The following is a 27,921-nucleotide window of genomic DNA, read 5'->3' as shown; positions in this document are numbered from 1 at the left end:
AACATCACAGTACAGGTCAACAAATTCCCATGGTGATGGCCTAATGAGGAAAGCTAATAATCCTTAGGGTTCTCTAGGTAACCACCTTTGGCAAATTAAAGAAAGGCTGTGGAAACCAGTTTTGGCATATTACAGATTTATTGATCGTATCATTGAAAGAAGGGAAATTCCAAGGAACTGGCCTTCTAGGAAGACAGAATTTCAGGTCAGTCCTGGACTTCAGGGTGGTGGAAACTAATCAGCACTAGAGCAGTGAAAATTAATTGTATTTTGTGGGTTAAAGTGAGCCGGAAGACCATGTTTCACAAAAGCATCCAGTTGCTACATTTGAGAACAGAGGACAAAAAAGGAAGCTGAAAACTGAAGATACTAGAAGAGTCTCTGGTAAAATTCCCCTGGGAGGAAATTTCAGAGAAACAAAGGGATCTGGTTGGAAAATGAAGGAGGCAGAGAATGCAGAAGATGAGAGGCCAGGAGAAAATCGTGGAGGCACTGGCAAACAGTTTGACTTCATTCTGGCTATTACAGGAAAAAATGGTGAATTTAAGTAACGACTGATAAGACTGGGTTTACTTGTTCAGCTCTTCCGGACCAAAGACAGGACAACTGCTTGCAGTGGACTAGTGAAGAGGATGGAGTAGGAGCTGGAACTCACGGCCCCATACCCAGAGTTTTTGAGTTAGTAGTGGGTTCAGAAAGCCTGCATTTTTGACCACTTCCCAAGTCTTGCGTACTACAATTTCTTTCTTTCTTTTTTTGATTCATGTATTTTGAGATGGGAGTCTCGCTAAATAGTCCAGGCTGCCCTCCAACTCTTGGACTCTAGCGATTCTCCCACCTCAGCATCCCAAGTAACTGGTACTAAAGGTCCTCGTCACCTTCTGGAACCACAACTTTGTAAAACCAAATTAAAGTAACGTGTACCAGTGCTATTCCCAAGGTAAAGTTGTTTCTGTTTTCACGATAACTCTCGGTCCTCACTTCTCAGAATTGTGAAGCAGCTTGCCCAGGGCGAAACAGGCAGGACGGCCAGGGAAGGGGTCTTCTGTGCCCCTCGATAGCCACGGAAATTTCAACAGTTCTTTTAGGAAGCAAAACTCGACCTCTATCGGAGCTCTGGAACGTAATTTCCTCTTAAGGGCTGTCCCGGCAGTGCCGCTTGGCCGTTGCCATGGGGAACGCAACTGACGCAGCGTGTGGGCGCCTAAAGCGCGGGCACTAGGGTGCCCCCAAGCCCGTTCCCTTGTGCTTCCGCCAGCGCACAGCCCAGGGAGACACCGGAAAGGATCATTTCCCGAAGGGACGGGCTTCCGGCTCCGCAGAAGGAGACTCTGCCGTTTCTTCAACATCAGCCTTGTAGACTGGAATGTGTGACAGGGACAGCTTTCCTGGAACAGAGCAAGAAAACAGCCGGGATGGAGTGAGGGAGCCCGCCTCGGTGTCGTTTGGAAGACTCCATCTCGCTCAGCGGCTCCTGAGTGAGACTTGAGGTCCGTGATCATCCTTCTCGAGGGCTTTACTTAGAGATTCTACACCTCCTTCGCTTTGACCCCCACAGGCGGCGCCCTGCGCCTGTCAGCACTTTGAGAGCTGCAGATACAGTGGAGAGACTCTGGTCCTAGATTTCTCCTAGAGGGAATTTATCGTGTTTATTCAGTGTGCTCGCGGGTGGTGGGAATATCTGAAGTCATCTTGCTGATGTCATTTCACTTAAGAACGCTTAAAGGTTTGATTTTAAAAACTAAACCCAAGAAATGAAATTTTAAAAACTAAGCGTTTTTCATGTCATTTAAAATGTCTATATGACTCTCATATTTCTTTATTTTGATATATTTGTTCATTTATTATTTTCTCTAAAGCATGATGGTGATCATGTAGCTGTGCCATCTTCACAGGTGACTCCTAATCATTTCTTCTGATGTGTTTTTCTTTTTAAAAAATTTCCTTTTGTTTTTAAATTTCTTGAGACCTTCTCCAAGTCAGCATTTTCCCAGGGTTTTATTTTGGCTAAAACAAACACTGCAAAACACCTATTCAAATTGAATTTATGATAAATCCTGCAAAACACACATGGAGAAGGGATTTCATTGTTTAGTTTCCTGAGATTGTTTCGTGTTGCAATAAAGAAATGTGATTGGCACCAGAGGCATCAACATGTGCAAAGGTATAGAGGTGTGTGAGCCATCTTGGTGCTTTTGAAAAACTTATGGGGAGATCAGGGGCTCAGTTCTGTGTTGGTCTAGCTGAGGGGCTGGTTTGAGAGGCTTCCCAGAGGAAGTGGATACTGAGTTGGGACTAGCTAAGAATACATAAATCCCAGTGGACTCGTTCCAGGAATGCCAAGGGGCTGGCATATCCTGAGGGGCTATCAGACAACCCTGAGGTCAGTGGTGACTGGACTGTGGTAAAAGAAAATACCTGGGTCTGGTGCGCGTGCATTAATCAATAGCAGGCATTCTGTAGATGTCATTAATAGAGCTATTCATTATCCCTGCACTGAATATTTGTCCATGTTAGTAAAATTACACATATGTTAAAAGGTGAAAATAGGCCAGGCCTGGTGGTACACCCTGTAATCCCAGCTAACTAGCCTGAGTGAGGCAGGGAAGTTGCAAGTTCAAAGCAAGCCTTAGGATCTTCGTGAGAGAAGGGTTAAAACGTAGAGTTAAAATTAGAGCTAAACGAAAACTCTAGTTCTCAAATATGAGATTGGGCTCCAACCCCAAGGGAACATATAGATTGGGTCCCAGGAGTTTCATTTTTATGTCTGGCAATGCAGATGTTGTGAAACCTGGGACCCCAACTTAGGAATCAAAAAAGTAGAAGGGCATTTAATGTTGGTACCCAGAGTCCCCACGAGGGAGGTGTATTCGTTTATGACAATTTAAGTCCAGTCTCCAAAAGCTGAGAGTTGAGGCTGCACTACCCGGGCCTCAGAAGCAGGAAAGATTGTAGATTGAATCACCTGCTGGAGACTTCTGAGGCCTGGCATCGTCCCACGTGACGACGGAAACCCGAGTACCCCCCAGTAAAGGGAGCCCGTGTCTCCCAGATACTGTTTCCACCCTCTTTCTCCCCTACCTGCTCCTAAGCGGTGTTCTTGAAGGTGGACCTGGAGCACCTAAGGGTGCCCAGGGTCGAACTGCATTACCCAGAAGTCTGCGCGGAGCGTACGCGGCTGCGTCGGGCCCACAACCGCGGGGGAGGGCGTTTCCTGCCACCGCGGCGTGGAGGCGGGACTTCCGGCGTCGCTCTGTGTCGCGTCTGCTGCGCGCGTTGGGGTACACCGGCCGGGCGGGCGTGTGGCGGGCCGCGTCTCTTCCCAGCTTCGCGGCGGGCGCACGGCGGTGGGTGACGGTGCTCGCCGTCGCCCTGCGAGGACCCGGGATCCGGTCTCCATCTGTCCAGGAAGGCTGAGGCGCGGCGGAGGCTGGGGTCTAGCGGGATCCGCCGTGTTCGCCCGTGTGTCGCTACCCGGTCCCTCCCGTGGCGGCGTCCGGGCTGATGGACGCGGCGCAGGTGAATAGAGCGTCCCTCGGGCCTTCGCTGACCCGGGAATCGGTGGTGTGTGCCGGACGCTTCGCCCCGAATGTAGCGTCGGCCTGGCAGTGCGACGAGATGCAGTTTCCACGGCCCGGGAGCCGCGGGTCGAGACGCGGGGCGTGAGGACGAGTTGGGAGGTTCCAGGCGCAGGTCCGTGGTGCGGAGCCAGCAGGGCCTCCGTGTCTGGCCTTGAGTGGCAGCTCGAGGAGCCCCGCTGCTCACCCGAGGGGCGGGAGCCGCGAGGCGGTCCGTGTGGAGACGACGGTGCTCCGGGCCGGCTCAGCAGGCTTCCTCTGGCCGCAGAGTGAGGAGTGCGGGTGTTGGCGGGAGGACCGGCCGGAGCCTGGGGCAGCGGTGTCGTGCGCGTTGACGGTGTGGCCAGTGTGGCCAGCGCGCTGGGGAGCTGTGTCAGTGTTCAAGTAGACTCACGAGGTTTTCTGAGGGGGCCTTGATATCGTAGGACTCTTCAGCTGCCCTGTCTACAGGGAAGTCTAAGCGCCCTGCATGGGTGTCATTTCTAGCCGGAGGTCCTGAATCCAGACCAGGTGTTTATGGAGAAGATCCCACTACTGGTAGTGGGAAGACACATGGAAAGGCGTATTAGACCCAGGAAGTGGCCTGTGCAAACTCTTGGACAGAAGATTGAATTGGGAATGCTGAAGGAACCACTGCTCTAGTATATCTACTGGGAACAGAGAGCAGGGGTTGGGGTGAGAGGAATATTAGGTTGCAAAACTGGGCCTCTCTTGTGAGTGTGGTGAAGGCCATGGGAGATTTGGAGCACATGAGAGAGATGATGAAACTCAGATTTAAACAGTTCCTTCTGCCTTTCAGATTGAGAACTGACTGTGGGCATGGGGAGGAGTCTACTGTAATATTATTGATGGTATCTGACAGAGTTGTGGATGAAGAGGTGAAAGAAGTTGGTGAACTTCTTATCTGTGTTTGAAGAATTGTGGCAGGTTTTTTTGATGTGAAGGGTGAAGTAGAGAAAGTTAATTGTCATGGGTGATCCAAGGTTTCTTTTGTTGTGCTTTATTTGGTAGAGTGATGAATGTGCTGTCATCTGAGATGGAGAAGTTCTTGCAGTGATTTTTGTGTTTATATCAGACATTCTACCATGTTTAAGGAGTCCTAGAGACTCCTGGTGGAATTACCAAGCTGGATAGCCAGGTTTTTATTTCTGGGGAGGGTTTCTGTTGAAGAAATTTCAAAGGCAACAGCCAATATGTGGAGCTATGGGAATATCTTCAAGTCATGGTAGCAGTGCAGTTAGCAAATAAGAAAGATGAAAGTGAGGATGGAGAGGTGAGTCTGTTGCTTAGGTGCCTTGATGGCAGTGGTACATATTTATGTTGGCTTGGGAGGAATGCCATGGAGATGGTATGGGTCAGGAGTTGCGGTGCTGGGTGTCCCAGATGTGAGCCAGGTTGATCCTAAGACTGATGTACGTATTGGAAGGAATGTGAACTGACAGTCTTCCAGCTCTAGTATTGGTGGCTTCTGGGAGAAGGTTGAACAGAGGTTAGGTTGTGTCTGGCACCCATGGTATGGATAAAGCAGTACTGGTTGTCAGTTGAGTGGCGCGCTTCATGCCAGGCCCATAGTTTAGGCAGCATCTTCACACTTGCCTGGTTTTACTCAGGTTTGGACGTAGTGGTGAAAAAGACATGAGAGCAGGCACTAAGGGGTTCAAGGGAGACTGGCCAGGAGAGGGACCAAGTGCTGTGTGTTATGTGAGTGGATAAACTGGGGGACTCTGGGGAGAGATGCTGCCTGAGGGCTCAACTCTCCTCATCATGCTAGGGCTGTGTGACCTTCGAGGATGTATTTGTATACTTCTCCTGGGAGGAGTGGGAACTCCTTGAAGAGGCTCAGAAATTCCTGTATCGTGATGTGATGTTGGAGAATTTTGCACTGGTGGCCACACTTGGTAAGTTCCTATTTTAGTTATGTATTGTTACATGGCAAATCACTCCAAAATTTAGAGGCTTATCACAATGAGAACTACTATGTCTTAGTTTAGTGCCTCAGATATCTTGGTCACAGTTTATGTGGGTGTTTTTGGCTCAGAGTCTCTGTGTGAGGTTTCAGTGAAGTTGTCAGCCAGAGCTGAGGTGTCATCTAAAGGCCTTCCTTGGGAAGATTCTACTTACAAGCTTGCCCCTCATCTCCTTTTTTTGGTGGTGGGGGGGGGCAGTACTGAGGATTGAACCCAGGGCCTTATGCATGCAAAGCAGGCACTGTACCACTGAACTATATCCCTAGCCCAAGTTTGTCCCTTCTTGAACTGAGAGCATGAGTTTCTTGCTGTCTGTTGGCCTAAGACCTCCTAGTGTACCTCATATCATGGAAGCTGACTTCTCTGAGAGCAAGTGAGCAAGAGAAAGCACCTGGGATGGAAATCCAGTATTGTAACTTCATCTTAAAAGTGACATTCTATTTCTTCTTCTTCTATATTCTCTTTATAAATCAGTCAGTGCAGCTTATAATGAAGGGAAGAGGCTTACATGAGGGTCAAATTACCAATAAGTAGTAGGAATCACTTTCTGCCATCTTTGAGGATTTCATCCATAGAACATTATGCTTATCCCATTGTCCTTGAATTGATTCTCCCCCAGAGGTAGCACTTGTAAGCTGTCATATCCGTGAATTTTCCACACATCCCACCACTTTTTTTTCCATTACTGGCCAGCAAACCCAGGGCCTTGTGGTTGTGCTAAGGAAGTGATCTACCAGTGAGCTACACCCCTAGCCCACCCTCGCTCGCTTCCTGGGTTACCAGAGTGGATGGTATTTCTTGAACAGTCTCCACACCACTTTACATCGTCTACAAGACTATGGGGATTCAGGGTTCTTTTAGTCTTCAAAGGATTTGACACACCTTGGACACTTACTGTCCCTGTTGCCCTCTGCTCTGCCACCTGTATTTCACAGGTTGTGCATCATCCTCTAGCTTACCTTTTCTGAGATGTGGCTATGTGTAGGGATTCGGCTTCACCTGGCTACAGCCCTCTTGAGTCTTCACCACAATGACTTCACCACATAGTGTTTGTCCTGATGTGTTTGTCCACATAGTTTCCTTTCCCAGCACACTACAAACAGCCATTAGAGTGGTACATAGCCTTATGATCTGACCCTGGCATTGGCAGCACCAGGAATTGGACTGCTGTCTTTAATACCAGCTGGAGATAAATTAGGATACATTTATCTTAAATGAAGTAAAAGCCCCCTTCCTCTATAAGTTGCAGATATCCTCTTGACTTGCTACTGTCTGCTACACTGCTGTAATTAAGTCCCCAATAAATTGAACTCTGTCCATTTCTGGATTCATTTACCTTTTTTTTTTTTTTTTTTTTTTTGCGGGGAGTGGGGAAGTGGGGAGTTTAATGGCACTTTGCAGATTTTTCTCATATGCTGGGATTGGATTTTTCCAGAGTTGTTTGTATGCCAGCCTGGAGACCAAGAAAATAGGGAAGAGAAAAACTTTTAGTGGGAATCTCAGATTGGCCATCTGTCCCTGTGTGGGAGGGGTGACCCATTGTTAGATGTTTGTGGGCCACTGTTTGTACACAAGGACAACCCAGAAGTGCTTCTGGGTGTGGCACAGGTGTTTGTTGAATACTATTTATCCCACTGCAGTAAGGGAAGACTGTGTTTCTGCTACAGCATATTGGCCATTGCTGTGGGCTTTTCAGTTGGCCACTGATGTCCAGGGCTGTGAAAGGGAAAGCAAAGAAATTGCAAGATTTAGAGCTTGAAAGAGATATGTATCTCCCCCTCTCTTAGCCTATTATTTGGCTGAAAAAGTGGAAGACCACATTATTAATCTAAAAACCATAGCCCGGTGATTTCTGCAGCTTGTGGCAAATTACTGAAAGGAAACTCATGTGTGAGCTGTTGTCTCATGACCAGAATGGGGTGCAAGAAATTGGAATCCCTGAGAGGAAGAAAGTGAGGAAGGACCTGAGTGATAGGAGATGTGGACCCCCTTGCTGTCTATGAGTCCTGTTTTTCTTCTCAGCTGTTAATGCAATGAAAAGTAGAGGATAGCATATTCAGTTGCAGGAACTCTGGCTACTTGGGAATAAATTGGTAGCAGTATTGCCAGATATTGCAAAAACTTTTAAACAATTACCCTATGACTGTCTACTCTTATCTACTCTAATAAAGCTCAAATTAATGTCTGCTCTGATCCTGTCCCTTGTGTAGGTGATATACAAGGTTGATATATGTTACTTTCTATAGGTGATACATGTTGCAGAAGAGAGAGGCGTGTGAGATTGTAAGATTCAGTTCAGATGAGTTGAAAGGGATTTAGCTTGACTTGACTGAAGCCATCTTGAATTATAACTACCATGATCACATGAGTAACCGTAATCTAATTTTCCCCTGTGGTTTTCTAGCATGCTATAAACAAAACCATTAGAATGGTATGTGGAGCTCTATGACTGGAACCTGGAGCTGTTAGAGCAGAAATGTGGCTGATGTCTTTGATAATAGCTTGAGATAAACCAGGTACATTTCAGGTGGATGAAGTCACTTCCGCCCTGACAAGTGTATTAGCTGTCTGCCTCTGAGCCATATCCTGGTCTGAACTGACACTCTTGACCATGCTTCTGTCACCAATAAATTGCACTCATCATTAAGGATCCTCTAATCTGCCTGCCACTTCAGAGTTATAGCACCTTGTGGCAGGTGCTATAACTGGGACCATTTTTTTCCTGGAATTCTGTTACCACAATTAGAGGTACTAAGTGGTAACTGGACTGTTTTGACAAATTCCCCTTGGGTTTCAGGGTTTGTTTTACATTTGTTTACTTCTCTGTAGGGTGGGCTGACCTGGGCTGGTCACTTTCTCTTTCTCTTTCAACTTTTCTTTTCTAGATCCTGTATAATGCCCAGTGGCATAGGGGCAGAAGACTCTGGGTGTCTGGTTGAGCCAAATTTGCTTCAGTTATAGTAAAAGAGAACTGTTGGAGACCTGCCCACCCCTCAAAAGGGAGCTGGATTCAGATTCACCTTGAATTGTTATGTTCTGATCCCTATTGAGCCTGTTTTTCTTGGTACTTTGTCCACTTATCATTTCTGTCAACCATCCCTTGGTTATTTCCCCTCCTTTGTGGCCTCCATGTGTCACTCTCTTTTCTTTACTCCCTCTGAAATGCTGTATGACACTGGCATATCTTAACATGTCATAAGTTGTGCACATTGAATAGACCTTGAGAATCAACTAGTACTGGAGTCAGATTTTTCTTGTCCCAGACACATCCTTCTGTGCAGGGTGTGTCTACTTAACACTAGCAGCTGAGCCCTGCTGAAACCCTTTTTCAGAGGAGTGAATTAGATACCTTCCTTCGACTCTCTCTCCCATATGCCATCATTAGGTCTTTGCTCATCATTAAGGATCCTCTATTCTGTGACTTGTAAAGTCAAGTGGTCCTTGCCCACCTGATCCTGGCTCTCTGGTTCCTCCAATAAGCCAATTTGACTTTTTCTTCTAATGGAGTTACTGTTTTCCACCAAAGTCAACGTGGTCTTCACCAGCATTTCTTTGCTTTCAGGTTGTTGGTGTGATGCAGATAATGAGAAGGCACTTTTTGAGCAGAGCATTTCAGTAGAAAGACAGTTGGAGATAAGACATCCTGAGTCAGATCTCTTCATCCAGAAAGCCTACCCATGTTTTATGGGTGTCCCACTCTTGAAAGACATTTTGCACCTGGATAAACACCAGGGATCATGCCCTGTGGAAGAACTGCACATGTGTGGGCCATGTGGGAGAGGATTCTTGTTTAATGAAAAATTTTACCAGCCCCAGAAGCTACAGTCTATAGAGAATCCCTTCCGAAGGGATGATGGAAGGACCTCATTTATGAAGACCTGTACACCCTACACACCAGGGACACTCTTTTCATGCAGGGAAGAAGGGATAAACTTGCCGGATAGCTTTGGCTTCTTTCAGCACCAGCCCAAGCACAGTGGATTGTGTCCATACAAAAGGACTGAGTACATGAAGCCTCTTTCACAGAGTTCCAGTCTCAGGAAACACCAAGGAGACCATGATCAACAGATGGTTCACAATTGGAGAGACAATCAAAAAACCTTCTTGAACACCTTCACTTTTTTTGACAAACAGATAACTCATAATGAGGGGAGACCCTTGAGATGCCTACCATATGGAGATGTATTCAAGGACAAGTCAATTCTTTTTAATCACAGAAAAATTTACAGTGGAGAAACATCTTTTGTGTGTAAGGAATGTGGAAAAGCCTTTGTTCACTTGTCCCACCTAAAAATGCACCATAAATTTCACACTGAAAAACAGCATTACACATGCAGTGAATGTGGGAAAACCTTTAGCCGCAAAGACACACTTGTTCAGCACCAGAGAGTTCACACTGGAGAAAGACCTTTTCAGTGTAGTGAATGTGGGAAAGCTTTCAGTCGTAAAGACACACTTGTTCAGCACCAGAGATTTCATACTGGAGAAAGGCCTTATGAGTGCAGTGAATGTGGGAAATTCTTTAGTCAAAGCTCTCACCTTATTGAGCACTGGAGAATTCATACTGGGGCAAGGCCATATGAATGCACTGAATGTGGGAAATTCTTTGGCCATAAATCCAGCCTCATTAAACATCAGAGAGTTCACACAGGAGCAAAGTCTTATGTGTGCAGCAAATGTGGCAAAGCCTTCAGCTGCAAAGATACGCTTATTCAGCACCAGATAATTCACACTGGAGCAAGACCTTATGAGTGTAGTCAGTGTGGGAAAGCCTTCAGCCGTAAAGACACACTTGTGAAGCATCAGAAAATCCACACTGGAGAAAGACCTTATGAGTGTGGAGAATGTGGGAAATTCTTTAGACATAGCTCCAATCTCATTGTACACCAGAGAGTTCACACTGGAGCAAAGCCTTATGAGTGCAGTGAATGTGGGAAATGCTTTAGCCACAATTCCAGCCTCATTCTACATCAGCGAGTTCATACTGGAGCAAGGCCTTATGTGTGTAATGAATGTGGGAAGGCCTACATTAGTAGCTCTCACCTTGTTCAACACAAGAAAGTTCACACTGGAGCAAGACCTTATGAATGTAGTGAATGTGGGAAATTTTTTAGCCGTAACTCTAGCCTCATTCTCCACCAGAGAGTTCACACTGGAGAAAAGCCTTATGTCTGCAGTGAATGTGGGAAAGCGTATAGCAGAAGCTCCCATCTTGTGAGACACCAGAAAGTTCACATTGGGGAAAGGCCCTGTGTGCAACAGTTTTGGTGACTGTTTAGCTGTATTTCTTAAATTTGTTTAGCAGCAAAAATGTCACATTAGAGGGAGGTCTTACAAATGCAGAAAATTTGCTATTTCCTTTTTCAAGTAATAGTGCACACATCAAATAAAATCTCTGAGTTCCTTTCGTGAGAGAATCATCAGCCTGCATATGAACCTTGTATATTGTTACATCTACTCTGGTGAGATTTCCAGTAGGCACACATATGCATGATCTTTTCCTGAGGTGTATAGGAGTTTCTAGACTGTTCGTGACTCCAGAGGTAACATCACTGCCAGTACCTGTGGCAGAAGCCATCTTACTGCCACCAAGTCTATGGATGATCCCACCATTCTGCCCAAGGAAGGCAATCTCTTCTTGCTCTCCTGTTCCCTACAGGAAATCATGAGTGTTCTGGTCCATTGAGGGACCTCATTTCTTCCCTCAATGTTAAGGTCTGAGCTAGGGTCTGCTGAGCATTTTGAGACAAATTTTCCCTTGATGCAACAGTGTTGGCTGTGAACACAATAGCCATGACTTATTTTTCCTACTGCCAAGTCACAAAATGTTGCAACTACCTATTCCATTCTACTGTTTTATACAGTTATAAAGGCACTTTATGTCATTCTTTTTGCTTTGTTTACTTTGTGGACTGAATTGAAAAAAAAAAAATTGGCTCCCGCCAACATGAAGAGAGGAATACTTTTTGTGTGCACAACTTATATTTGCCTCAGGGGGGACCATAGGAGTGCAGAGAATGGTTCTCAGTCTAGTTTACTCTGTGTGTGCTGTTGCCATTGGCCTGCTAGTGAAGACTGAAGAGTTTTATGTGCTCTGGTTCTTTGCTCTGGATGTAAGGCTTTCTTTTTCATTCTGAGGAAGGAATAATTGGTATGATTATCTCTCATGCTCCTAAAATAACATGAGTCAGGTTCCCTAAATGTCACATCCTCCAGCATCTCACATGTTGAGGGATTACCATGTCTTGAACCTGTTCAGGGGCCAGTATCTTATATCCAGCATCTCACAGGCAAGTGCATTTACTGTTAAAACATACAGGGTAAGGCAGGAGTAATAATTATAGAAACAATGAAATACTGGAGTGGATAGGACTGGCAATCAAAAGATTTGTACATTCTGACTGGTTGCCCACAAATACTCATGAGTATGGCTGTGTAGGATGAGGATGTATGGAAATTCTGAATCTTTTTAGATATTGATATTATTTCCTGTGGCCAAAGCTACTATCAGAGTAAATAAGGTTTGTGGATTTCTGTACCCTCCACCCCAGCATTGACCTTATGGCCATCACTGCATAGGTGGGGACCACAGAACTGATAAGAAGGATAGGGTTTCTCTGATCCCACCAGCACTCCTAAATAGGGAAATGAGTATGGGACAGCCAAAACAATTGGCAGATCTGGTTTTCCATGAAGGAGGCTTGAAAGAGATTTCTATGAGGGAATGTATTGTTATTAATGGCTTTATCAGGGTATGATTACATGCAATACATTGCAAATATGTAAAGTATAAAATGTGTGCTGCTACAGCATGCACATACAGCTGTGAAACAGTCATAATCAAGTTACTGAATATGTCCAACACAAAAAAATATTCCTTTTATCGCTATAATCCTTCCAGTTCTTCCTAATTCTTCCATATTAACAACAGTAAGCAAGCATTTTGTAGGATTTCATAAATGGAATGGTAATTTTTTTTGAGAATGAGGGCTTTTTTCACTAACTATTTTGAGATTAATCCATCTTGTTGCATGCATCAGTAGTTTGTATTGCTGAGCAGTATTGCACTCTGTGACACATTTTCAAATCCATTGTGTTGTTAATGGATGTTTGGGTTGTTTCCAGTTTGGGGCTGTTACAAATAAAGCTACTGTGTAGATTTATGTTCAAGTTTTGAGGTAATACTTTATTGTATAGATGGGCCACAGTTTGTTTATACATTCACTTATTGAAAGACACATTAGTTGCTTTCGAGATTTGACAATTATGAATAAATCTGCTACAAACTTTTGTGTGTAGTTTATGTGTGAACATAAGTTTTCAACTCGTTTAGGTACATGCCAAGGAGCATAATTTGTTGGATCACATATTAAGAGTATATTTAGTTTTTAAACTGCCAACTTAAATTTTAGCCATTCAAATAGATGTATAGTGTTACATCATTGCATAGTTTGCAATCTCCTAATGACAAATCAAGGACACCTTTTTAAAACATGTTTTTAGCAGAGAAGTTTTTAGTCAAGTCCAACTTACGTGATTCTTTATGGATTTTTTTTTTTCTGTTTGTATTAGCTTTGTGTCACTGTAACAAAATTCCTGACACAGGGTATTTGTAAAATAAAGAGTAGTCTTTAGATTCATATTCAATATTGGACATTCCTATTGGTTTGAGTCTCTGGCAAGGGTGAAAACTCATCAGGAGTTCATGTTGGAGTAAATGTTCACATCTAGAGCCAAGAAGAGGGCTGCGGTAAAGAATGGCCTTACACTGTTAAGTTCCCAGGCCCAGTAAAGAACTGAACAAAGGAGGTACAGAGGGATATAGGAGAGGTGGTTCAACAATAACAGTTTTTGGGGGGACAAACCTGCAGCAGGGGGTCCCAGTGTAGCCTGGAGCTTGTCTTCCACATATAGCTGAGGGAAGTTATAGGGGATTGGGAAATTTTTGCAGTATGGCTACTGCTTTGGAGTCGTAGGGAAGGGTTCTTATGGTTGTCTGTTGGAATAACTTTTGGTTTGCAGCTAGCAGCTATGAGCAGCTTGGAGTGCTTGAAGAATCTACGCTTGTTCAAGCCTGACAGGAACACCTGCAGGAAGGGGTGCTCTGCTCTAGCAAGCCATAAGTGAAACCACATCCTCAGCACTTGTGGTTAGCATTGCCAAACTACCAGGCCAGGAACCGATAGTCAGGAGCTTCAGGGCTTGAAACCCCTGACTCAGAAGGCCCCCTCCCCTAGGGACAAAGACCCTTCCAGACTGCTTTCCACCATGACAGCAATATTTAGAGCTTCCTCATAGTGCGGCTACATTAGGCATAAGATGATTGGCTTATGAATATTATCCTGCTTATCTATGATTGACAGGCATGCCCCACTCGTACCCTATAACAATCGGATGCATTCCAAAAATAAATGGGCTGCTGAACGTCGACTGAGGTTTATTACCAGCCAGCTTCTCACCAGCCCCTGGTGTCTGGGTATTGACTCCATGTCTACCCCCGACGACTGAGGTAGCCGAGTGACCAATTGACCCCACCAGTAACCAGAACAACCACAGTTATCACCATCATTCTTTGTGGTCATTACTGTTCCATTTTGAACAGGGTATTTCTCAAGTTTTAGTCCCAGATAAGAATTCTTGTTAAAGGGTATTATCTGGGGTTTAGATCAGGCTGACTTGTTCTGGATCAGAGTGACCGTGGGGCGACAGTTGTTCTAGGATGGGTATGTTCTAAAATGGCATTGCCTAAGTTATTTTCCCTAAGAGGTATCAGTTCAAGACTTCTGACTAAATTGAGACTCTCATATTAATTCACAAAGGTGAATTCAAAAAGGTAATTGAATATGTAAGGAAATGTACTTTTTAATGTCACCTGTAACCAAGTTGTCAGATGGTATTTTATTCACTTACCTGGGCAAAATCCTAGAATAAAAATGGTAGGGTCACAGATGTGGTCAACACTTGTTTTAATCTATTTGGGGGGTATTGTCCAGTTTTCTAAAATATTCCACAGGAAATATGAAGTCCTATATTCTGCCAGTTCACTACTGCCCTAACCCACACTTTTTTCTTTTTGTAGGATCTGATGTTAGTGTTTTAATTTGGGATCTTTCAGACTGAAAGCACTCCTTCAATAATCAGGATGCACAAGATACAAAGTTTCTATTACTTACAGATATTGAAGTAGAAGGGCACACTCAGCAACCACACAAATGGAGTCAGGGAGCCCATGCAAGGAGAAGGTGTGTGTAGAAAGAGAGGAAGACAAGAATAAAGTAATGGGCACTATGAATTTTGTGTAAAGTATAAGGAATAATTAGGTGAGGGACATCCCCATTGGGCAGGAAGAGAATATGCAGGTTAGGGTTTGTGGTTTTCAAACTGGAGTCTCTCCACTTCTACAGGTAGGTCTGGTCTGCACAAGCTGCTGGCTTCTACAGCTGAGAAAGCTTGTTGTAGTGTTCAAAGCTAATCAAGGAAGGGGATCCTGCCAGCATCAGCTCTGAGGGTCACATCTGGCAAAGCCTTCACTGCAGTTCCTCGCTGCCTTTCAGGGGTGTGGTGTGGCTCTTAACGTCAGGCTATGCTTTTCTGTGGTGTTGCAGCAGACCCAGAAACTCACTGCCAATTTCTTCTTTGTGGGTTCTTGTGGATTTGAAGAATGACATTTACAGATGAGGAAGAATGAATGTAAAATATTAGGATTTATTCATATGAGAAGAAAAGAGAGCTCTCACAAGGTGAGAGGGGTTGCTGCTTGTGCTGGTCTAGACGTTTATATAGAACTTGGGTCAATGGCCATTGCCCAAATTTATACTAGTGAGAGTTTGAAAAAAAAAAAAAAAAAGACTTGTTAGTCCTCCAGTCTCCATTCAGGTCTACCCAACTTCCACTTTCCTGATGCTCATCAGGAAGCCAGAGTTTGAGGTCTGTGGTGCAGTGCTGTGTGAAGTAGGCATTTGCACTGGGGCCAGGCTGGCCCACAGTGGTGTGACAGGCTGGTGTACCCTGGGTTGTCTTGGCCTTGGCTCACATGCCTCAGGCCTGGGCCAGAAGGGCAGGCTTCACAGGCAGTGCAGCCCATTCTTGCCGCCCTCCCTCCACCAACCCTGGCCACTGCTCCACTCTTTCACCATTGTCTCAACAATGGCTATTGCAGCTCGGTGATCAGGGAGCCAGGTCACTTTGGGGGACTACAGTATGAGTTCTGCATACACAATAACTACACAATCATTAAAAATGGCTCTTGGTAACATCCTTTTCACAAGAATTTTCTGAATTTTAACAATGTGCAGATAGTGTTGCATTTAAAAATACATGCAAGAGAGAGGAAAAAACTGTTTGTTTGGTCCTGTGATTAATGAATGCCAAGTAGACAAATTCTGAATCTAAGAAAACAGTTCTGTAAACAGAGAAACTGGAAACCCTACACCCAATGTGTTCAGTGCATCTACTATTGTGCCTGAAACATTACATACTACATTTGATAAAGCAGTAAATACTCATCACTGCATTTTAACCTGTGACAAGTCTCTCAATTTATTATCCACTTCTTCCACCAAACAGTTAATGAAGAATGAAAAAAGAGCCAGGCATTCTGTGCATGCCTGTAATCCCAGTGACCTTCTAGGCTGAGGCATTGCAAGTTCAAGACCAGCCTCAGCAACCTAGGAAGACCCTGTCTCAAAAGAACTGGGGGTATATTTAGGTGGTAAAGTGGCCCAGAGTTCAATCCTCAGTATGTGGTTGGGGGAGACAGACAGACAGGTTCAAGGAGAAGGGGAAGAGGAGAAGAAGAGGTATCACATTAAAACATGAGTGTGGCAAATGTTTCTGTACAGTAACAGGCTCAGCTTAATTTTCTGATTTCTTGGACTTAGTTCTCTCCAACTTTACTGAGCTGGTCATACTGAATAGATATTATTCTCTAAAACTGGTTTTGAATAACTACTCAATCATTAAAAATGGCTCTTGGTAACTTCCATTTCACAAGTGTTTTCCGAATTTTAACAATGTGCAGATAGTGTGGCATTTAAAAATGAAATGAAAACCACTTTTCAGCAAGATAAAATGATAGAATCTCACACCTTTTCTCGGGGTTAATATTCATGCTTTGCACATGTGCTTCTACTACACAAACAGCACACATTGTTTTGGAAGGAAATAGCACAGTGATCAGTTCTCTCACTTTTATTTTGAGAGTATTAAAATAGCTTGAAACTATTTTAGATATTAAATAATTATACATTATTTGAATAAAACTGTTGTTCCCTAGGTAGGAAAACAATCACTGACTGTACAGCCAGGAAGGATGTTTGCTCTTGGAATCAAACACACTTTTGCCCTTTCAATTCACATCAGTACATCTTATCATCCCTCCTCCACATTCCCACTGCTAGTGTTTCTTTCTTCTCCTAGGCCAAACGTATGGAAGATTATTGTTACTGTTATTATTTTTATATTAGTGGTGGAGACTAAACTTACAGTCCCGCACATGCATCACAACTGAGGTATATATACACTTCGTCCCCCTTGAAACTATGAAATAACTCCAAAGCTTATCTCTACATGTATTTGAAAAGCAACAAGACAACCAAACACTTTAGAGGATGTGGAGCCCCTTTATGGTGTAGTGTATCCCTTTAGATAAGCAGTATTTTAGGATCTTATGCTTCAGAGTCTGAAATAATGGGTTTCTAAAATTTCTGTCAGACTCCTACACTCCAAGACAACTTGATATGTCGCCTTTAAGAAAAAGTTTCCTATCTTTGCAGCACTGGAACCCCACTTCTCAGGGTCCCACCAGTGCCACCCGGCCTTTAGCAAACAAGGCGTGGCCAAATCACTGAGAGGAGACGGGCAGCGGTGTGCAAACTCCATTACCCAGAAGTCCTAGCGGAGGTCGCAGCGACTGACCCAATGAAAGCTTGCGCAGCGTCATTGACGTGCATGCGCAACGCGCAGGGCGGGACTTCCGGCGGCAGTCATTTTGTTTGCTGTTGGGTTTCTTAATCCCTTCGGGCCGATGGAGGACTTGGTTGTCACCTCGGTGACAGCGGGAAAGCGCAAGAGGTTTGGCGCCCACACCCGACGCCGGAGACGAGCCTGAGCTGATCCTGGCTGGCGAAGGCGGCACTGTTCCGACCCAAGGCCTCCCCCAGCCCTGCCTCGCTCCCCGCTGCCCGGCTGGGCGGGCGGAGGCCGCGCCCCTGAGCTCGGCCTCGCTGCCCGAGTGCCCGACCTGCCTCGGACAGCGTGCCGGAGCCGGCAGCCAGGGCCGGTCCGGAGCAGAGGTGCTTCACGTGGGGTCAGGTTCAGCCATGTGACCCGGTGTGGAAACGTCCCCGTCCCCGCCTCGTAAGCGAGTCGGCAGCATTGGGGAAACGGCGTGGGCCGGCAGAGAGCAGGTGGGACGGAGGGTGCGCAGGGCCTCCCGCGGGGCAGCCGCGGACGGTTGTCGGCGGGGCCAATGGGAGGGGCGCGTCCAGAGGAAGCAGGTCAGGAGAGAGCAGCCGGGCGGCCGGCGGAGGCAGGACCCGAGCGAGCCCCTGTCTCCAAGTGAAAAGCAAAATAGGGCTGGGGTGTGGCTCAGTGGTGAGTGCCCCCGAGTTCAATCCCCGGTACCAAAAAGGAAAGAAAGAAAAGAAAAAGGGAGTTTACAGAGAGAAAAGATGGGGAATTAAGGCAGAGGGACTGGTGAGGTAACAGCAATGGACCCCAGGTGCTTGCCAAGAATGGTGCCCGTATAGGAGTAGTGTGATGAGGTTTTAGAGATCGTACAGACAGAGCCTAAAGGGTTTCCTGGGGGAGTTAGGAGGGGGAACGGGTTTCAGGAAGAAGATCATGGATGATTTTAGCCATGTTCCTCCTATATGTCTCAAGGTGGAGAGAGCAGATAGCTAGGGGGACATAGGGGCCTACAGTGTGAGGAAGAGGGCTGGGCCGGAAATATCAAAGGGATGGAAAGTGTGGCCAGGGCCTGAGGGCCCAATTGGGTGAGGAAGTCTTCAGGTTTTAAGACTGGGGGGGCTCTGTGGGGTTGGCTGAGACATGAAGCAGACCATGTGCCGATTCTTCAGAGAGCTGCAAACCTGGCCAAGGAGGGATTCTGGACCATGTATGCAAAAAAGGAGATTTGGCTGGGCAGGTGTTGCATGCCTATGATCCCAGCAACCTGACGGGATGGGGCAAGAGGATTCAAGTTTAAGGACAGTCTTGGCAACTTGGAGCTGGCCTGGGATGGAGACCAAGATGTTAGATTGTTCATATTCTCCACCTGAAGACTTGGCTGACCTTTAGGATCGCTGTAGAACAAAAGAAAGGTCATGTAGGCTAGTGTAGCAGATAGACTCCAGACCAGGACACTGCTTCTTTTCCTCCCTCACTTTTTAAGGCAAGGGGGGATAATTTGCTGTTGTAGTCAAGAGACACCAACAAGTTCTCTTCCCTGTTACGTAAGCAGGCCTGGTTGCAGAAAGGACAAGTAGCTGACTTGCCTGTTCAGCCTCTTCCTACAGCTCATTATTCTGACAATGTATGAACTACTTATTGATTTAAATACTAATTAACCAGTATCTTTCTAAATATATATATATGTATGTAGGCAATTAGAAGTGAAATCATTTAGCTGGGTTCCACCGTGCATGCCTGTAATCCCAGTGACTTGGGAGGTTGAGGCATGAGGATTGCAAGTTCAAAGCCAGCCTCAGTAACTTAGTGAGGATGTAAGCAACTTAGTGAGACTCTGTCTCAATAAATAAATAAATAAAAGTGAAGTTACTCAGTAAGTGCAAGTTGTGCAAACTTCATGATTAGTTTGACATTAATTTATCTCTATTTGCTTACTATGGAAAATTTCATATCACATCCTCTACAACATCAAAAAAAAAAGCTGAAAGGATGCATCCAATTTCAAAGCCATAGTACTTCATTTGTACTGAAAACGTATAAAACAATCCTATGGATAGGGTTATCTGATATGTAGTGTGTGCGTCAAATGTTTGATACCTATATGACCCCTGTAAGTAGGAACCATTCTTCTCCTCTATTTAGAGATGAAGCCCAGGGAGGTTTAGTTCTTTCCCAGAGTCACAGATCTGTTAAGCCCCTCTGAGCACTGAGGTCTGAGAAGCTGAGTTCATAAAATCAGCTTGAGGTCAATTTGATCCAAGGCGGGCAGAGAGGTGGTGGTCCAACTCAACCTGTAGGTTCTACTGTGATTGTGATTTCTCATGACCTCCCTCTTCCCTCAGGGTCCCCTGGCAGTGGCAGAAATGAACCCTGCACAGGTGAGTAGAGGGTTCCCTTTCAACCACCCTGTTACCTCCCATATGGCTCTGGCACCCCAATATAAGAGACTATTTTTCTGCCCTTCTCCCCTCTTTCATGTCTGAAGAATGGGTTCCACCAGGTCCAATATCCTATATTTGGTCTTGGGTCATTCCTGTTTTTGACAGCTGATGGGGTAAGGTACAAGGCACGGGATCTAGAATATTCAAGTGCTTGGAGGTGAAACAGAGCAGACATTTTCAGGGAACTGCAAGTCTCTATTATGTGTGGTAGGCGTGGGGAGCAGGGAGAGGGGTGGATAAAGGCACAGACATCAGGCCTAGAATGACAGCCTCAGGTTCTGTTCCTCTTATTTCAGGGGGGTGGGATCTAAGAAGATTTGAAGCAGAAGAGGGCCATGTTATGACTCAGACTTAAAGGACTCCCTCTGGCTTTGCAATATGTTTTGTACCGGAGCTGCCCATATTTCACAATATAGAAAGTGATAAGTGGGGCTGGGTTGTGGCTCAGTGGTGGAGCATTTGCTTGGCATGTGTGAGGCACTAGATTTGATCCTCAGCATCACATAAAAATAAATAAAATAAAGGTATTGTGTCCACCTACCACACACACACACACACACACACACGAATATACACATTTATTTAAAAAAGAGAGAAAGTGATGTGGTGGCTCCTGGTGGAGTCCATATTGGAGACATGCACAGCATGGTGGCTGGTGTGGGACTGAGAATGAAGTTGTGGGTCAGAACTAGAAGGCAGCGTCTGTAGGTTATTGTGGTAATGCCATTTAAGGATAACGAGTGAGGGTCAGGGGGACTGCGAACTGCATCTCTCAGTGGGATGCTTAGATGCTAGTGGTTGGAGTTACAAAGTACCGATGAGGATTCGGAGTGTGAGAGTGTATGTGTGAGATAGTGGGGTGGAGGAATAAGACAGAATGAGGAGCAAGTGAACATGATATGGATACTGTGGGGGAAGGGGGGAGGGGATCAATAACCTTGCTGAGCCTTGATTGGGTTGAGGTGGGGTGAGGGTTTGGGTGAAGGTTTGAAGGTCAGTGCAGCTGGGTTTTGAATGAAGTTTCGGTGGAGAGCAGATGGTCATGACTGCTTATGGGACAAGAAATGCAGTGCAGAAGCTGGATGGCCATAGGGTTTGAGGTCCCTGCATAGGCTTGGGTGGCTGAGTGAAGTTGAAAGAGGGGCTAGAGTGGAGACCGTCACAGCAGGGCTTTGATCGACCCCTGGTGCTAGGGAAATCTGGTGTTATGTACCAGGACTGGGGCCGAATTGGTCGCTAGTTGTATTTGCTCTATGCTACCTTGTTTCCTTATTGCAGAGTAATGGAAATATCTGTGGTGTGGTCCAGGAGGTGTCTCTGGAACTGTAGTAGTGGAGGAGCCGAAGCTGTGATCAAAGTGCAGTTCAAAGAGTGATGTGTATGTGGGAGAATTGTTAGTGATTAAGTCTAGGCCCTGAACTGGGCACAGGAGGGAGAGGGGTGAGTCCAAGTTTGGCTGTCTGGGAAGCAAGATCTGGGGGGCCCAGGGAAACTGGCTGGCCTGAGGGGATAGCGTTCTGTATACCAGGCCCACAGCCTGGTTTTCTGTGTGCTAAACACAGTGGGGATCATGACAATGAGCTGCTCTTCTACTTTGGGAGGTGTGGAGGAGATTTAGTAGTGAGTGGTTGTGGGGAAGGACTGGAAACTGGACAGAGGTGTAGCAGTGATTGAACCCATGGGGCGTAACTTTATGGATATGAATGAGTGACGACAGGTATATGCCAATGACAATAAAAGAAGGAATTTATTCCTTACATTTTCCCAGGAACAGTGCATGCCACATGTTGCAGGGCCACATAAAAGAATTGATTGGTCAGAAGGCATAAGTCAGGAGCAAAGGGGAAGTTTAGGCCATGGTCATTATTGGGGTTCCCAAGGAGAAGACAAGTCAGGGCAGGATGACCAGCTTAAATTTGGGTGTTAAAGAATTCCAGCATTCCTGGGGCACCAGGGTTTGGCCCTGGTTTGACGTAGGACAAGGGGACTATGGGCTTGATCTGTGAGAGTTAGATGAGGAGGTCACTCTGAATGTGGGCTTAGCATGGCCTAGGAGATGTAAACAAACCTGTTAGTTTAGCCCCGTAATTAATGGGTGCCACATAGATCAATGTAAAATCTAACACAACCCAGCTTGAAGAGAAGGCTCTCATCTACTGAACTTTTTCTACTGTGGCAGGGTCGTGTGGTCTTTGAGGACGTGGCCATATATTTCTCCCAGGAAGAGTGGGGGCACCTTGATGAGGCTCAGAGATTCCTGTACTGTGAGGTGATGCTGGAGAATTTGACACTTTTGTCCTCACTAGGTAAGGCTCTCATTTCTACACAGTATCTTTGCTTGGGCTCCTGTCCCTGTTACCCAAGGGCAGCTCTGTTTTCCTGGTATGTTCATGGGTCTACTTCCTTCCCTGATTTCCAAGCAGGTATGTTGTGGGGGCCAGGCCAGGGCTCTGTCCACAGCTCCAGTTCTACCCTAGCAGCCCATCCCCCACTGCTCTGAGGGCTTGCAAGAAAGACTCAAGTCAGAAATGTCCAGTTTATCCAAGAGATTCTGCTGACCTTGCCTGTCCCTTGCCAGGTTATATTTGAACAGATAGCCTGGCCTGGAACAGGAATTCTGGCACTGCAGTGATCATTAATTCGGGGGCCACGGGGTTGATTCTGCAGGACTGTTCTCTGACATGCTTATGATCATGGAATGTGGGATGTCATGGGGTGGATCTCTGTCCAGTTTCCTTCTTTTCCCTGGGACCAACCTTTTCCAAGTCTCATGCAATTTTTCACCTTGAGTGATAGGGAGAGCCCCGGGTACCTGAGAGGGTGGATATTACTTTAGCAATTGTAATAGAGTCTTAAAGGGGTTTGGTTCTGTTGGCTGGTAGTTGAGAAAGGGTGATGTCAGAGCTGGGTTCAGATCACACTGGGAACCTTCCCTGAGCTCACCATTGTTTGATGCCAGGGCCAGAGGCCACAATTTATACCTTCTCTTCTCCATTGTCATATCTACTCTGAGGTCCTGCCCTTGTCTACCACTAGTGCCACACATCCCCTCCCCACCTTTTGTGGCCTCCACCTCTCACCCATTCCCCCCAATGTTCCCTTTGCAGGGCCCTCCAACACGTGAGCTTTACTTAAGGAGTTGTGAAGTCTGCATGCATCTCCACATTGAACACCTGATGCTGTCACCAATAGTGTCCCCAGGTCTGGATACAGCCTTCTACACATGTTCACAGTCACAAACAGCCGTGCCTCCTACATACTGTTCACCCGTCACAAACAGCCATGGCCTGTTGAAATCATTTGTGGAGCAGTAGGTTGGAGGGCCTGCTTCTTTCCCCTACACCATAGCCCCATTTTGTGTCTTTATCCATCGTCAGAGCTTTCCACCATGGAAGCTTGCCAGGCCCAGCTCTGTGCTGCAGGCCTTCCTCACTGGCTTTATATCCACCTCCTGTCAGCAAAGCCATGAACATATTCATGGACGTCTGACACACATTTATGATGGGGCTCCCCCTGTCATCAGAGTCAACTTGCACTTCATCATATTTCTGTCCTTACAGGTTGTTGGTATGGAGCCGAGGCTGAGAAGGCAGCTCCTGAACAAGGTGTTTCTGTAGGAGCACCACAGGTCAGGACTCCAAAGCCAGGTTCATCCACCCAGAATGCCCAGCCTAGTGAGACATGTGACCCACTCTTGAAAGATATTCTGCACCTGGCTGAACAAAATAGAACACAAACTGAACAAAAGATACATATTTGTGAGTCAGCGCTGTACCAGCCCCAAAAGCAGATTGAAAAGAATCTTTCCAGAAGGGACAATTGGAAACTTTCATTTTTGAAGAACCACGGAGTTCACATGGCAGAGGGGGCCCTCACGTGCAGGGAAGATTGGAAGGAATTGCCAGCCACCTCACGCCTTCTCCAGCACCAAGTCTCTCACTGTGGGTGGAAGCCAGACAGGGAAACTGAGGGCAAGGAAGCCCTTCAAAGTGGACACAATGATTACATATGCAGTCAATGTGGGAAAGCCTTCAGATACAAACATTCAATGCTTGAGCACCACAAAAGCCACAGAGGAGAAAGGCCTTATGAGTGCAGCAAATGTGGGAAATTCTTCAGGTACAATGCCAACTTTGTGAAACATCAGAGGATTCACAGTGGAGAAAGGACTTATGAATGTAGAGAGTGTGGAAAATCCTTTATGTACAACTATAGACTCATGAGACATAAGAGGGTTCACACTGGAGAAAGGCCTTATGAGTGTGACATTTGTGGGAAATTCTTTAGGTACAGTTCCACATTTTTTAGACATCAAAGAGTTCACACTGGAGAGAGGCCTTATGAATGCAGTGAATGTGGGAAATTCTTTATGGACAGCTCCACACTCATTAAACACCAGAGAGTTCACACTGGGGAAAGGCCTTATAAGTGCAGTGAATGTGGGAAATTCTTTAGGTACAACTCCACACTCATTAGACATCAGAGACTTCACACTGGAGAAAGGCCTTATGAGTGTAGCATATGTGGGGAATTCTTTAGGTACAACTCTAACCTCATTAAACATTGGAGAAATCACACTGGAGAAAGGCCTTATAAGTGCAGTGAATGTGGGAAATCCTTTAGGTACCACTGCAGACTCATTAGACACCAGAGAGTTCACACTGGAGAAAGGCCTTATGAGTGCAGTCAATGTGGAAAATTCTTTAGGTACAACTCCAACCTCATTAAACATTGGAGAAATCATACTGGAGAAAGGCCTTACGAATGCAGTGAATGTGGGAAAGCCTTTAGCCACAAACATATACTTGTTGAGCACCAGAAAATCCACACTGGAGAAAGACCTTATGAATGCAGTGAGTGCCAGAAGGCCTTCATTAGGAAATCCCATCTGGTTCACCACCAGAAAATCCACAGTGAAGAGAGGCTTGTCTGTCCTGTAGGTGTGGGGCTTTCTTTAAGTACAGCTCCAGCTTTATTAAACATTAGAAATTTCACAATGAAGAAAATTTACCATTGACCATTTTAAATTGACAGTTAATGCTATGTAAATTCATATTTCAAATGCAGTTGATCTCAGAAACCTTTTTATCTTGCAGAAGTGATACCCTATTCTCTTTCCTGGTGTCCCTGACTAGTACTCTTCTATACTCTGTTCTATGGATTTGTTACCTATTAGCATCTTATATAAGTAGAGTCATACAACATTCATCTTTTTGTGAAACACTTATTTCACCTAGGATAATGTTCTTAAGGTTCACCCATTTGTAGCATGTGTCAGAAATCCTCACCCCACTGACTTTTTCCCCAGTGAAATAATATTCCATTGTATGTACATAACACATTTATCTATTCATTGGTTAATGGACATTGGGTTTCTTTTACTTTTTGACTACTAGGGAAAGTGCTGTTATGAACATAAACATACATACATAGCTTTTTGAAACCCCACTTCAGTTCTGTTTGGGTATTAGGGTATATGCCCAGAAGGGGAAATTTTGGATCATAAAATATTTTTAGGGACTGTTTTCCATACTACCTGCACCAGTTATGTTTTTACAACAGTGCAAGGGTTTCATTTTCTATATCCTTGCCAATATGCCAATACTTCAGTGTTCTCTCTCTCTCTCTCTCTCTCTCTCTCTCTCTCTCTCTCTCTCTCTCTGGAATTGTTTTTTGTTTGTTTGTTTGTTTTTTTTTCTTTTTTTTGTTTGTTTGTTTTTTAATAGCAGCTATCTTGGGTGTGAGGTGGAGCCCTGCATTTTCTACTTTTATACTGCTAACCATTAGTGACACATCTTTTCCTGTGCTTGTTCAGATTTGTATATCTGAAGAAATATTTTTTCAAGTCATTTTCCCATTTTTTAATGGGGCTATTCGATTTTTTTTGTAGACCTGTAGAAATTTTTTAAACATTTTGGATTTTAATTCCATCCTAAATATATGCTTTTCAAATATTTTCTCCCAATCCATAGGTTACCTTTTTGTTTTGTTGATTGTGTCCTTTGATGTTGTTTGAAGGAATTTTGATTGTCATGTAGTCTAGTTAATTTTTATCCGTGTTTTTGATGTTATAACCAAGAAATCACTGTCAAATTCAGTGTCATGAAGCATTTTCCCTAAAGCCTTATGTTTATGTCTTTGATCTTCTTTTGAGACAGGGTCTTGATACATTGCCCAGGCTGAACACCTGGGCACAAGTGATCTTCCCACCTCAGCCTTTGGAGTAGCTGGACTACAGATATGTGTCATTGTGTGTGACTTAGGTTTATTTTGGTACAAAATATTAGGCCAAACTAACTTCATACTGTTCCATGTGGGTATATAGCTTTCTAAGCTCAATATATTGGAAAAGATTGTCCTTTCTCCCTATTGAGTAGGCTTAGAACCCTTTTCAAAATCATTTGACCACATATGCCAGGGTTTATTTCTGAATTCTGTTCAATTGATCTATATACCTTTATGAGAGTATTACAATTGGATACATACTTTTAAAATTTTTTAAATGAATATAATGCTGAATCCATTTGGAGGCCTAGGCTAGAAGTTCGTCTGTTCCTCTTTTGGAGCAGCTAATTATATCTATATCCAATTACTTAAATTAGCCCATTCACAGGGAATCTGGGAAACAGCTAATTCAATCCAGTAGTCTCATAAACTGTCCCCTACAACTTCAGGTTGCTGTGGCTGCTATGATGCTATTCCCTGTGGGGCCCTGCTTGAGTTTTCTCTTTCCTAGCTGTAAATAATAAATACTTTTGCCTTTAATATATATTAAAGTGACATTATGTTATTTCTTGCCATGAAGTGAACTTTGTTTCAAAAAACAATCCATACCAAGAAAGGTATTAAAATTGCAGTGGGCAGGGGAATGTAGCTCAGTTACGCAACATGTGCAAAGCCCTGGGTTCAATTCTCAGCAACACATACACATACAAATGCAGTAGATGTTGGAAAATTCTTTAGCCATTTTTCTGACCTAATTCAACACCAGGAAATTCACACTGGAGAAAGGCCTAGGAGTACAAGCAGTGCATTCTTTCCTTGTTCAACATAACTTATTACAGCAAATCTCTCGTGATTCGTTTTCTAAGGAGGTAGTCAGCAATTGATCCCCTACTGTCCACATTAGTATTATTTGCTGTGTTGCCACATATATGGAAACTTTGTGAACTGTGTGGCACTACGGAGTTTGACTGGCACTTTTGTCAGAGTTATTTCATTTTTACAAAAGTCATCTTCCCTCTAGCAATGTGCAGAGAACCACAGTGTGTAATAACTTTGTCACATTAAAATGCTCAGATATGACATCATGCCGTGCTCTCTTATTTCAACTGGAGGATTCACCAATTACTTGACACCTTTGGGCCTCATGCCTTCCTTCATGATTGGTTTGGTTTGTGGATGTCAGCTTTGGACAAAAGACAGGGGCTGGTATTGACTGGAAGATCGTTCAAGTTTTCCTTCAGGGCATTATTTGTCATTTTGTGACTCCCAGGATGGATTTTTCCAAGCTCCAAGTCAACCATACCATAAACTCCTCCCTGCTCTCCAGTTTTTGTAATAATTTCATAAGCTACCATAAGTCTTAGGTATCTACTGTGTGCTATTAGTTTAGAACAGAATTGGTCTCTGCTAGAATAAAAGGATGAACTTTTTTTTTTTTTTCCTTTTGGCACCAGGGATTGACCTCAGGGGCAGTCGACCACTGAGCCACATCCCCAGCCCTATTTTGTATTTTTACTTAGAGACAGGGTCTCACTGAGTTGCGTAGCTCCTCGCCTTTGCTGAGGCTGGCTTTGAACTCAGGATTCTCCTGTCTCGGCCTCCAAAGCCACTGGGATTACGGGAACGAACCACTCGCTGGCCACCACTAACTTCATTTGTAATGCTATAGTTTAGATTTTCTAATAATTTAGGTCAATGAGATCCTACAGTTACTCTCGTATGGATGCTGATATAGCATTTAAAAATATTTATCCATGTTTGTGCAAAAACCAGCGTCTAGTTTTCTAAGAGGGAGCAAGG

General features: G+C 44.8%; 2 protein-coding genes and 1 long non-coding RNA gene across 6 annotated transcripts; 2 read left to right on the top strand and 1 right to left on the bottom strand.

The window, feature by feature from the left end:
- Nucleotides 1-119: 119 nt before the first annotated feature.
- LOC131423700 (uncharacterized) lies at nt 120-3,279 on the bottom strand. Its single transcript, XR_009225604.1, has 2 exons — nt 3,082-3,279; nt 120-2,057 (listed from the first exon to the last, which is right to left on the bottom strand). It is a non-coding gene; the product is annotated as an uncharacterized LOC131423700 (long non-coding RNA).
- On the top strand, nt 3,270-27,201 carry LOC124084059 (zinc finger protein 548). 4 transcript variants are annotated; one of them, XM_058574747.1, is made up of 4 exons: nt 3,270-3,519; nt 19,798-19,833; nt 22,076-22,202; nt 23,457-27,201. In XM_058574747.1, exons 1-4 carry the CDS (start codon nt 3,505-3,507, stop codon nt 24,911-24,913), a joined length of 1,635 nt encoding a protein of 544 aa, XP_058430730.1. In that variant the 5' UTR covers nt 3,270-3,504; the 3' UTR covers nt 24,914-27,201. The 4 variants fall into 4 exon arrangements, with proteins under 4 accessions (XP_058430730.1, XP_046286924.1, XP_046286922.1 ...); XM_046430968.2 differs by lacking the exon at nt 3,270-3,519 and adding an exon at nt 17,507-17,902; XM_046430966.2 differs by lacking the exon at nt 3,270-3,519 and adding an exon at nt 17,507-17,952.
- On the top strand, nt 5,350-12,835 carry Znf304 (zinc finger protein 304). Its single transcript, XM_046430931.2, has 2 exons — nt 5,350-5,476; nt 9,108-12,835. Exons 1-2 carry the CDS (start codon nt 5,443-5,445, stop codon nt 10,814-10,816), a joined length of 1,743 nt encoding a protein of 580 aa, XP_046286887.2. The 5' UTR covers nt 5,350-5,442; the 3' UTR covers nt 10,817-12,835.
- Nucleotides 27,202-27,921: the final 720 nt, after the last annotated feature.

Source organism: Marmota monax, unplaced genomic scaffold, assembly GCF_021218885.2.
Source record: "Marmota monax isolate L192 unplaced genomic scaffold, Marmota_monax_Labrador192_F-V1.1 WCK01_AAM20220418_F8-fsc00215, whole genome shotgun sequence".
NCBI classification, from domain to species: Eukaryota; Metazoa; Chordata; class Mammalia; order Rodentia; family Sciuridae; genus Marmota; species Marmota monax.
The sequence above is the reverse complement of the archived record's forward strand: the minus strand, read 5'-3'. Positions and strand labels throughout refer to the sequence as shown.

What these genes read in the sequence shown, in the direction of transcription:
- LOC124084059 (XM_058574747.1), top strand. An exon ending in CAGAAATGAACCCTGCACAG is followed by an intron (nt 19,834 to 22,075) that starts GTGAGTAGAGGG and finishes CTACTGTGGCAG; the next exon opens with GGTCGTGTGGTCTTTGAGGA. An exon ending in GACACTTTTGTCCTCACTAG is followed by an intron (nt 22,203 to 23,456) that starts GTAAGGCTCTCA and finishes CTGTCCTTACAG; the next exon opens with GTTGTTGGTATGGAGCCGAG.
- Znf304 (XM_046430931.2), top strand. Translation starts at nt 5,443, where the DNA reads ATGTTGGAGAATTTTGCACTGGTGGCCACACTTG. An exon ending in TGCACTGGTGGCCACACTTG is followed by an intron (nt 5,477 to 9,107) that starts GTAAGTTCCTAT and finishes CTTTGCTTTCAG; the next exon opens with GTTGTTGGTGTGATGCAGAT.